Source organism: Stigmatopora nigra, chromosome 6, assembly GCF_051989575.1.
Source record: "Stigmatopora nigra isolate UIUO_SnigA chromosome 6, RoL_Snig_1.1, whole genome shotgun sequence".
In the NCBI taxonomy this organism is placed as follows: domain Eukaryota; kingdom Metazoa; phylum Chordata; class Actinopteri; order Syngnathiformes; family Syngnathidae; genus Stigmatopora; species Stigmatopora nigra.
In genome coordinates this window covers 10,389,188-10,400,531 of record NC_135513.1, presented here as the reverse complement: position 1 = coordinate 10,400,531, position 11,344 = coordinate 10,389,188, and the positions used below count along the sequence as shown (strand labels likewise).

At 41.1% G+C, this 11,344-nt stretch overlaps 2 protein-coding genes across 3 annotated transcripts; one reads left to right on the top strand and one right to left on the bottom strand.

The window, feature by feature from the left end:
- Nucleotides 1-396: 396 nt before the first annotated feature.
- Nucleotides 397-5,495, bottom strand: LOC144198051 (ectonucleoside triphosphate diphosphohydrolase 7-like). 2 transcript variants are annotated; one of them, XM_077718851.1, is made up of 14 exons: nt 5,349-5,495; nt 4,545-4,628; nt 4,310-4,477; nt 3,942-4,147; nt 3,714-3,864; nt 3,531-3,634; nt 3,294-3,353; nt 3,066-3,214; nt 2,817-2,980; nt 2,536-2,740; nt 2,330-2,449; nt 2,174-2,259; nt 1,903-2,064; nt 397-1,818 (listed from the first exon to the last, which is right to left on the bottom strand). In XM_077718851.1, exons 2-14 carry the CDS (start codon nt 4,550-4,552, stop codon nt 1,602-1,604), a joined length of 1,800 nt encoding a protein of 599 aa, XP_077574977.1. In that variant the 5' UTR covers nt 4,553-4,628; nt 5,349-5,495; the 3' UTR covers nt 397-1,601. The 2 variants fall into 2 exon arrangements, with proteins under 2 accessions (XP_077574977.1, XP_077574978.1); XM_077718852.1 differs by having other exon boundaries at nt 4,545-4,611; nt 5,349-5,489.
- A 464-nt stretch (nt 5,496-5,959) lies between these two features.
- Nucleotides 5,960-10,416, top strand: LOC144198624 (mitoferrin-2-like). Its single transcript, XM_077719745.1, has 4 exons — nt 5,960-6,426; nt 8,173-8,401; nt 8,485-8,541; nt 8,838-10,416. The coding sequence occupies exons 1-4, from the start codon at nt 6,097-6,099 to the stop codon at nt 9,389-9,391; spliced, it is 1,170 nt and encodes a 389-aa protein (XP_077575871.1). The 5' UTR covers nt 5,960-6,096; the 3' UTR covers nt 9,392-10,416.
- The last annotated feature ends 928 nt before the right edge of the window (nt 10,417-11,344 follow it).

Here is an 11,344-nt window from a genome sequence, read left to right as displayed (position 1 = left end):
TGGGCACAAAGTCCTCCTTAAAAAAAAGAAAGACAAAAAAAGAGTCGGCACCTTTATTAGATTGGCGCTCTGAAAAGTGAGAAAAGCTGACTGGTTTTTGGCAGAAATGCGTTGCTGTGGTAGTAATCTTGTAAAGTCATCAAGTCATCAAACTATATATACATATATGTATATATACATACATATATGTATATACACATGTGTATAATATATATACATGTGTATATATGTGTATGTATACATGTGTATATATATGTATGTATACATGTGTATATATATGTATGTATGTATACATGTGTATATATATATGTATGTATACATGTGTATATATATGTATATCTGTATACATGTGTATATATACACTTTTTCATTTTTTAAAATTGTTTATTCTTTTAATGTTTTTTTCTCCCTTTTTTCCTGTTTTCTGTTTAATCATAAACATTTCTTTAGAACCAAATGTTTTTTTGTTGTTGTTGTTGTGTGTGATCTGTCTTTTACCAAAAACCTGTCAGCTATTTCTGTAGAGCTTGAAAAGATGTTGCACGCCAATAATTGCAAACATTCCACCATGTTCATGTCAAATAATGTACAGTAAAATTCTCTCCTCTCAATAATCACTCTACTAAAGTATTACTATTACAATATTTGGACCTGTTAACACAATTAACTCATTTTGTCAGTCAGTAAACCTTTAAGATAGAAAACAAAAAAAACATACAGAAGTGCCGTAAGAAATAGAAACCTGATATTTTTGCTTTTTCTGGTTATGTGCGTGTGTTCATTCAGCTGTATAATGTATATTTTAATATTTATATGCAGCTGTTGTATTAAAAGTATATTTTTCAAAATACTAAAGTGCAGTTTGTATTTGACTCTTGTGGGCTTCCTACTGACAAAGCACCAGTATTCTTCTATTAGCAAAATAGAAAATCAGGTAAAATATGTATATATTATATTAATGCACTTATTTTTGTTTCATTTCAAGGTTTTCCAATATTTTTTTTATTAGAATGGAATTATTTGCATTCACATTTGGGTCACTATTGCACTTTGCTTACATAAAATTATTGGACAAATCACTTGGACAACAGATGTAAAGAAATATTAACAGAGCAATTCATGTTAATTAAAAAAAAACAAGGTCATCTTGTCCACACGTGCAATTAAAAAGTCAACAGCAGCTTTGGTCTTGACTGGTAAAGGAATGCCAAACAGGGAGGGGTGGGCAAACAAAAAGGCTCCAGTGACACAATTAATCGGAAAAAAACTGGCCTACTTCATTAGTTGGGAAAAGGTCAAACCTCATTGGTCCAATAGTGAAAGAGGTAAGTATTAAATGTACATTATTATGTAAGTCCCCATGATAGATTTCTGGAAGAAATTTAACATTGTTGAAGAACTGATTAGGAAAGATGGTAGAATCCATCTTTTTTTTACTGGATTGTTGTTGTATTACACCGTTGAAAAAATACTATTCCCACCCCTGCAATATTGATTTTTAACACAGTCATCAAGTTCCTGGAAAATCAGCATGACAGTGTTGACGATGGAATCATTTCAAGTAGATCAGGACCATCCTACATTTTGTTCCCTGTCCATCCTCAAGGTAGAAGTGGCTCTCCTTCGTCTACCCAAAGCATGGCTAGCGTGTCTGCCTGCCGTTGTTCTCGTTGGTGGATGCGTCTCAGGCGGAGGATGTACAGCAAAATGGCCAAGACCACCACCAATAGGCAGAGGGAGAACAGATGGTGGTTGTAAACGAAGGAAGAACGCAGCCAGCTTGGGTGATTCTGGCGGAGTGCCTCCTGCTGGAGGTCCCTAAATATAACATTGTTTCTTTCATTGAGCAGCCGAATGAACCAAAAAAATGGATATGTCAATGACTTAAATGTATTTTTGTACCTAAGTGGCAGGAAACGCGTCTTGTACAAAATGGCTCCTAGCGTCCACTGCACTTCTTTGTCGTAGACCAGCTGTGCCGTCCGGAGAAAGCGGTAATTTCTGGGGAAGCGGAAGCCGGCGTGCAGAACCTGGAACATCCATGCTGACTTGAAGCATTGATACCTGAGAAGAAGACAGACCACATCTGAGAAGGTTCCAAACACAATCACACACAAAAAAAACAAGAACACGAGCAGCTTTCAGCCCGTAATAAAAAAAAAACACAAAGTACTTAAGTCTGTCGACGTCGGCCTGCTGGGAGAAGAGCTTGTTGTCCAGTCGTCGTTTCAATGTCGACCATTTAGTGGCGCAGAAGTCCTATATCAGTAGGAAAACCCAAAAAATACTTTTAAAAAAAATCCTCTATGTAATGAGATGATGTGCTTACCTTGGCAGCCTTTGAGTATTTCTCACTCTCGTACTGTCCCCCAATTCGCAGCACGTCTTCCATGCAGTAGTAAAACTCTGAGAATCCGTAGAACTCGCTGTTACTGAAGTTAATGGGTGCCTAAAAGCAAGAATTTGCTCATCATCTTCAAAGTTGACCAAATGACAAAGCATCCATTTGGATTATGGTGAATAAAACCGTAGTACCTGATAAACACCACCCGCCGTCGTCATGGTATCGTTGCGGAGGTCCAGGAAAGGATGTACGGCCTCCAGGCATCGACCCCAGTCTCCCTGGCCTCTCAAGTGCAAGGTGCGGTTGTCTCGGACCACCGTGTGCGACAGGGTGAGAGGAAGGCACGGGTCCATGTAGGGTTTATCCTCGCTCGAGCCTATGCCGGCGCTCTGGGATCTAGTTTGCAGACAAAATGGGAGACTCTTACAAACAGCCAAAACAGACATTTAGGGGGCGTGGCGTTGTGTCGTACTTGGTGTCCAGGGTGCTGTTGACCAGGCGGTTGTCATAACGCTGCCGCGCCGTGTTTCCGCCGAATCCTAGGAAGGTGGTGACGTAGACGCGGTAGACATGTTGTGTGTGCTCCACGTCGCAGCCAAGGTTGAACTCGGCGAGGACGCTCTTAGCCGCATCTTCCTAAAAAAATACTAATCTATTTAGAAAACTTTACACATCCAATCAATTTGTCAAAATGGATTGTGAGAGTGACATTTATTCTGACCTGTTGTGGCGAACTGAAGGTGATGGCGCCAGGCACCTCGTAGGCGATTTGCAGTGAAGCTCCGCCCATGTCCAAGATGCCCACTGTGCGGCGGCGGCTGATTGGTTGCTGGTGCTGCGAGCCAGTGGTTACCTCCACCGTGGCCTCCTCTGTGCAATACCATAAGACAAAGGTTAAAGGTTAGTTGACAATCTTAAGCTACTTGTAATCAACGCTGGTCGCTCTCACCGTCATCGGCATGATCAAAGCGGCCCAAAACAAAGTTGATGCCGATCCATGCGTAAACGCCTTTGGAAAAACATAAAAACATATTGTAGTATTTCGCTAAAATAATAATAAATAAGATAGTAGATAGTAAGAATTCACTTCTCACCCAAACTATATAAAAGAGCGATTTATAGCCCATAAAATATGGTTATAAGGAAATATGATAAGGTCCAGCAGGGCAAAAAAAAAAGTGCTCACCTTCCTGCTTTCCAGAAATGACCTCAGTGTGAGAGCGAGAAAACAAGAAGTCAAAGTCCAAAGGAACGTCATTTACCAGGTCATCCAAGATGGCCGTCTGCTGGCTGCCGAGAAATCCCATAAAATCTTACTCCAATAACTATTAAAAGGAAATTCTTCCTTTGGTAATTTTGCACAAGTTACCTGTCTGGCAGCAACCTCATACCGGCAGTACACAAAATATAGAGTGGCGTTTCCTTATGTTTGTTCTGTGGCACGTGAGAAGCTGCAAAGCTGAGCAGAGGATGCAAATAGTCGCTGGCGCTCTTTGGAGATATCGCCAGTGTGGATATACCTAAAATTCAAAACATCCAATCAGTCTAATCTTTGTTCAGGTGCTTTCAAAAATGAACCCTGCATCTTTTTCCTCACCCGGTTTAATCTTCTTAACAACAGGTTGCCGGTCTAAGTCCCTCATCTGCCGGATGTCGAGTAACGTGTGAGGGTTTCCGTTATGGGGCGGCCAGTAGTAGACGAAAACGCGGGAACCGCTGCTGCCGCAGTCCACCACCACGCCGTAATTGAGGCCCGCGTCCAGCACGTCGGTGGCCTCCATGGACTCGGCGCTGGAGAGGGACCTGCAGACGACACAACTACGTTACTGGGAACCATCAGATGGAAAACAGCTGGAGGTCTGATAACTTTTTGCATGTGTTTGTTTGTTTTTTTCACCAAGAACAAAGTGACCATGGATATTTTTTATATTAGGACCGTATTTTATGGACTATAAAGTTACTTACTTGCTGAAGCGAGTCCCACGTGGTCTTTGGGTAACCCAAAGAAGCCTCTGATTGGTGGCCAGGAGGAGTAGGACAGAGGTGGTCAGCAGGAGCAGAAGTAGGAGGAACAGCTTCTGTCTTGGAGCCACACCACAGTACCATGACGCCGACAGGAACCATAACGTGATCCTGGACAAATATATGACACTTAGCGGACAAGTGAAAAAGTCAAGAAAATAAACAATACTGTCATTACCGTGCCATGTGTCCACCACACGGGCTTGCTGATGCAAATGGTCGTCACCTCATGGTCACTGAAGGTCCTGCACACAACACTGACCTATTTTTAAAACATTTCAAGACACAGAATGATTAATTTTTCATTTAAGGGTGCAAAACATGGCTAAACACAATGTTAACAAATTAGTTGAGTATCCACTCATGATAATATTCAAGAGTTGTCACATGCATTTTGGACTTTTTAGTCATTGAAGAAAAAGAAGCACTGAAGTAATTTTTTTTAGGAAAAAAAATCATGATATATTGCATGAATATTACAATGTTTTTTTTTTGTTAACAGAGAAAATGTATTCTTTAGTTTAGATGTTTCAAAACGCGCCCTCAGATGAACTATGAACTGGAATAGTAAATTTTAACATTTGCAGGATGAACTTTAACTTTTCCAACCCTGTTAGTGAGTGACAGAAGTCAACTAGTGTTTAATCAGTATGAGTAGTCACCTAATAGTTTACAACTTTCAACCACACTTTGCAATTACCACTGTAACAAAAGTTAATTTTGACACTCATAGTGTATAACCACATAATTATAATATCAGGAAATCTAATAATTTAAATAATGATAGAACTTTGCCTAATGGACACAAAACAGCTCATTGATTTGATAAAATAACTATAAATATTCACAGATGACATTATTGACCTATCTTTTATATTTCAGATTTATAAATTAATGTACGATTCGATTCTCCAGATGTGTTATAGGTCCGTTTATCATTATAGGAATCCATATGGTGTGGCATGACGTTTTATGATCCTACCGTAAATATCGCGATGGCCGTGACGATACAATTCTGTGGCTCCGTCTAAAGAAGTAATGACTTAATTAAATATGTTGTAATTGAGTAATAATCGTTTAAAACCAAGGCGACACAACGAGAGAAGCGCCGTAGTGCTACTTCCGGTTGGTACAATGTATTACGTCACAGAATACGTGGCCGAGTTTGGGCGCTGCATTCGAGTGCTGTAGGAAAAAATACATTTTCAAGTATATGCGGCTAAGTGGCTGCATCTCTAACTTTTATGACATACCAGTCGCATTGATAACCGTTTTAAAGTATAACCATTTATTATATTAATTTAAAAATTGACAGTAGTGTTATGACATAACAGTTATGTTTATAGGATAGTTCTGCAACTAGCGCATGTGTCTGAAAACAATGCAAAAACCCGTACAAATTCATGTTGTACATAGAGGAAATGTAAGTATTTTAATTTACGACACCACTTAAATTGCACACATTGCATTAAATAATGTACTACGGTTTGCAACCTGCATGATAAATAGCCAATCAAACGGGGCGTAGTTGATTTACTGTCAAATGCTCCAATCCTCTCGTCGAATTGTATAACGTCTGCACTACTAACTCCTCCTCCTTGTAGGATAACATTTCCTGGATGCTCTGCAGATGACCGGCCCGCCAAGTCGAAGTCGGTTGGCGCCGGCGGCGGCTCCACGTATCCGCGGACGGGATCCTCGCCTGAAAATCGTCCAAGTTTTCCGTTCAAATGGAAGCGAGCGGCTTCGTGTCCCAGGGCCCTTCCCTTGACGCGTCGGGCGTCGAAAAACGGGTTGCAGGGGTACCCACCGGCGCAGACGTCCGATGGCTAGGTGGCAGATTGCTGGGAACCTCGGGAGGATTTGTCAGTGTTTCACCGGCAAAGACATCCGTAGAGCAAGATTTTACCCCAACATTGCACCGAACCGCCCCGGAGTGTTGTGCCGAAATTGACTATGAGGGTCTGCCTCAGGGAGCCACTACCGGTACTCACATGTTGGCCGGTGCAGTGGCTGGAATCATGGAGCACTGTCTCATGTATCCCATCGACTGCGTGAAGGTATTATGTCACACAAATGGGCACTTTTCATACTTTTTCCTGTTTTATTTATTTATTTTTTAAGCATTATGAAGGCCGACACGTGAGTTGCGTAAAGTTGCAAGGCCGCGACGTCAGTCGGGACTCTACTGGCTAGGCTAACAGGCTAAGTAACCTTGCTGTCAGAGAGGTCAGCTAATTTAGCAGTTAGCGTCCTAGAAACAACGGGCAAACATGAAATCCTACGTTGAAGTAGACGTAAAATGCACTCTATCGTTTATTACATAATGGTTAGCCGCATGGCATGATGCGTAAAAGATTTGAGTCACTTATTAACTTGAGCAGAATAGCCTGCATCCATTATCGGACGGGTCGTAAATCAACTTGCATCTCATTTAATGACGCACTTGTATTCTTTTTTTTATTTGACTGAACTATATGTAATGTTAGTGAGTGTTAAGTTATATAGAACATGGTTTCATTCGTTTTCTGAACCGCCTTATCCTCACTAGGGTCGCAGGGGGTGCTGGAGCCTATCCCAGCTGACTTTGGGCACAAGGTGCGGACACCCTGAATCAGTGGCCAGCCAATTGCAGGGTCTACCATGCATGTTTTAGGGACGTGGGAGGAAACCAGAGTACCTGGACCAAACCCACACAAGCCTGGGGCAAACATGCAAATTCGGCACAGTGCGGACTGACCCGGAATCAAACCCTCGATCCCTGAACTGTGAGCCCAACGCGCTAACCACATTTAAGCAGCTAACATGTTCAATTTTCAATTTCCTTTTTTCTACATGTAACAAAAAAAATGTCATTCTTGCATAACCACAAGTGTTTGGCAATCCCAACTTCCTTACAAACGTCTTTATTAGCACCAGGATAGCCTGTTTTTGAAGATTTGCTCCAACATAGCTGTCAATCTACCTGTTATTTCAATTAATAATTATTATATATATTATTATGGTAAAAAGGTGTGTATATATTGGGAAAAATAACACAACAATGCCAGCAAAGTTGCACATTAGCTATGACACAGCAACATTCTTCTGGTTGGAAAGTTGCATCCATTACTCAGTGACGAAGAGGAAAAAGAAACTTTGTTTTGGATATTTTCTTCTGACTTCCTGGAACTGTACACATTTAACTGTATTAGTCTTTACCTCCGTGTATGTATCTGCACAAAATATCAGACTATCATATTGGTAACATTGTTGAAAACTATCCCAAAAGTAGTTGCGTAGTTTACTGGATGACTTTTCACATTCCATCCGTAGTCATCTCCTTTTCCCAGAAGCACAAAGTGGGAATTTCGACACAGACGTCAGAACGTTTACTTCTGGCTATAAATGCCGATAAGAACATTTGAAGATTGCATTATCCTTTGTGATGAAAAAAAAGTCTGCCTCTGACTCATTGTTTGGGAACTGCATAACAAGCGCAAATAATAATTGATTCATTCATTCTGTTTTGGTCTGGAAGGCTATTTGGAGAAGGTTAGCCTTTGTTTTATTTAAGAAAAAAAGTACATCATATCCCATGGGATTTGGTAGAATGGGCTCTCACGCGCCCCCTGGTGGACAAAGACAGGTCTTACGTTTACCATTACAATGGCTGCGAAGGACTTTTTCACCACCGAAATCCATGTGTAATGCGCAACCGAACTTTGCTTACGTTTTTTTTTTTTGGTACAAAATTTTGCGTCTTATGCTGAAATAAATACGCAATATCCTAAATCAAACAAATGTGCCTTTTCTTTCCCACTCAGACCCGAATGCAGAGCTTGCGGCCCGAGCCCAATGCGCGCTACCGCAATGTGATGGACGCCCTACGGCAGATCGTCCGCACGGAGGGCATTTGGCGACCGATCCGTGGAGTCAATGTGCTGGCGGTGGGCGCCGGCCCCGCCCACGCGCTCTACTTTGCCTGCTATGAGCGCATCAAGTTCACATTGAGCAATGCCATCCACCCCGGTGCCAACAGTCACTTTGCCAATGGTTAGACTTTTGTTTATTTCTTCCTCATAAGTTCTTCCTCCTTTGTATGTGTTTTGATTTTTGTGTCATTTATTTTTCCGCAGGAGTGGCTGGTTGCATGGCCACAGTAATCCATGACGCCATGATGAACCCGGCTGAGGGTAAGTACACACTCTTGTTATAGAACACACTGAACCTGTTAGTTGAAAAGTTATTTCTGAACTATTGTTGCATGCAAAAGTAAACTTGTTTAACAATTGAGGGGTGGGGGGTTTCTCAATTTCATGTTTCAAATGAGTATTAATGAATAGCCAATATTTGACAGAAATGGGCAAAACAGCCTTTGTCAGACTTTTATTTATTCCTTTTCAGTACAAGGCACAAGTTAGCATAGTATTTATTTTTCAGGCACAATTTGTCCTTTTCTTGACACCTTTCTGTCCATTTGTTCTCTTAGTGGTGAAACAGCGCATCCAGATGTTTGGCTCACCATACCGCGGCATGCTGGATTGTGTGACCACCACACTCCGCCAGGAGGGTCCGGCAGCCTTTTACCGCAGCTACACCACGCAGCTGACCATGAACGTGCCTTTCCAGGCGCTCCACTTCATGACTTACGAGTACCTCCAGGAGGCGCTCAACCCTCACAGACAATACAACCCCACCTCGCATGTGGTGTCGGGGGCGCTGGCTGGCGCGCTGGCCGCTTCCGTCACCACGCCGCTCGACGTCTGCAAGACGCTGCTTAACACGCAGGAAGCGGCCGCGGCGCACGTCCTGCAAGCCGAGGCCAGCGGCTCGACGGCCGTCCGCCGCATCTCTGGCTTGGGCGAGGCCTTCCGAACGGTGTACCGGGCAGGGGGCGTGGCGGCCTTCTTCAAGGGTGGACAAGCCAGGGTGATTTACCAGATGCCCTCCACCGCCATCAGTTGGTCCGTCTACGAATTCTTCAAGTACCTCATCACCAAGCGGCAGCACGAGAGATGTCTGCGCGCAGATACCGAAAAATGAGATGGGTGGCTTCGGTTGAAGCCGAAGAAGTTTTCAATGAAAGAGTTGGCCGCTAGATGGCGACAAATGCAAGTTACATATTGGCAGTCAGGCAGTCTGTAATGTGCCCCAAACAGAATGAAAAGTCAAAGCAAATGTGGTACTAAGAGCTTGAGTTAAGTCACTTTTACAGCCAAACATTAATATTTAAAAACAAATCCTAAATTCAGACACTATGCCAGCTGAAAAGTTAAATACTATATAATTGAACTAACAAAAAAATCTTTGTTATTGGGGCCATAACCACAGTGCATTTCCATTTTGGATTAATTTATTAATATCTATGCCATGTAATTATTGTATACTACATGACCTGAAATTTGATGGATAAAATATGTCCCCAAGACATTTTGCTAAAGGAATCCTAGAACTTTGACACCATGTTTCCATTTCATCAAATGATGTATGTAAAAATATTTTGTAAACAGCTGTTACCTATTTTTAAAGTAGGAATCTGTCTGAATTTATAAGTATATTAGCATTGACCATTTTAAAAGTCATTCTGGGCTGTTTTCAATCTCTTCCCATTCAGAATCATTGGTTAAACAATTTCAACATTGGCACTTTTTAAAACTTGCTTCTCTCACTAACCTAAACATCAAATCTAGTTGAATCAAAATCAATTCACTTTTGCCTTCAGTCAGCCGCCATGCAGCCAAACGCACAAATTTTATTGCTTTTTTTATGGAAGCCATACTAAAAGAATATATATTCACAACTGTAATATATATATTATATATATACCCACACATAAATTGGCCGCACGTTAAAGATAATGCAAACTGGGCTGTGCTCCAGAATGAATATTGCTTTGGTTTTCAAAAAGGTCAACACAAAATGTGTTAGTGTGATATTGCTCTCAAATGTCAAGAGGGAAAACAAAGTGAATTCTGCTCTATTTTTTTGTTAGTGTGTAAATAAAGTTGCAGCAGGGAGCCCCTCGCAGAAGCAGGGTCTTTTCTTGGGGCTTTCCTGACAAACCCAAACTTGTCCATGGCTCTTTTCAATCCCCATCCTTAAACTACATTACATTTATGTAGTGAACTTGTCACTCAAGCATGTTATTTTGCGCAAAAATCTAGCATATTCTGGTTTCTTTGCCAGCAAAACCAGGACCTAAACCCCCATATTCAGCAAGTATCTGTTGGATTTCTTGTTTTGGTTCTGGTTTTACTGGTGCAATAAAAAATAATTATGTAGGATATATTAGATAATTTCATGTGTCTAATAGTGGTTTATCTAATGCTGTACCCTGGTGTTTAATTCCAAGTGATCTAGAACAATAAATTTAATCAATGGGATTGTTTTTGCTAAATCAAGAGCCACCTGATTGCAATCAATTGACTAAAACAGATTGGTGAAAAGATGACTGGCCTTTGTGGAAGAGGTAAGAGGCCACTGGCCAAGCTTTTTAGCTTGTTAGTTAAGCTATATCAGTTTTGAATCTATTTTTTTCAAATGCTTTATTATTTAACTCCGAATGATTGCATGTGTCGAAGTCATGGGTTCAGTGGCTTTAGGATGATTGAGATCTACTGGTTTCATGTTTGTTCGTGTGCTAGTTAAAGTTGTCGTTTCTGTTGTTGTAGTACTCCTGTGTGTTCAGCAGAGGGAGATGTAGTGCTTAATATCTTAAGGAGTGCTGTACTGGAACTGGTTATGTTTATGGATTCAAAAGATGCAGATTTGTGGGTTCCGCAAATAAATAAATATAATATAAATAATAAATATAATATATGTAAAAGCTGTATGTGAACAAATATCGATTAAATTGGTGAATTGTCTAACCTAAATTAAATAATAATAAAGGATTGTGGGCGCTTGTCAATGAAAGTTGGTAGAAAGATGATAAATGTTAGTGTTGCATGAATCATTGCATGTAAAGTGCAGGCTGCGAGCTGGAATGGAAATTTA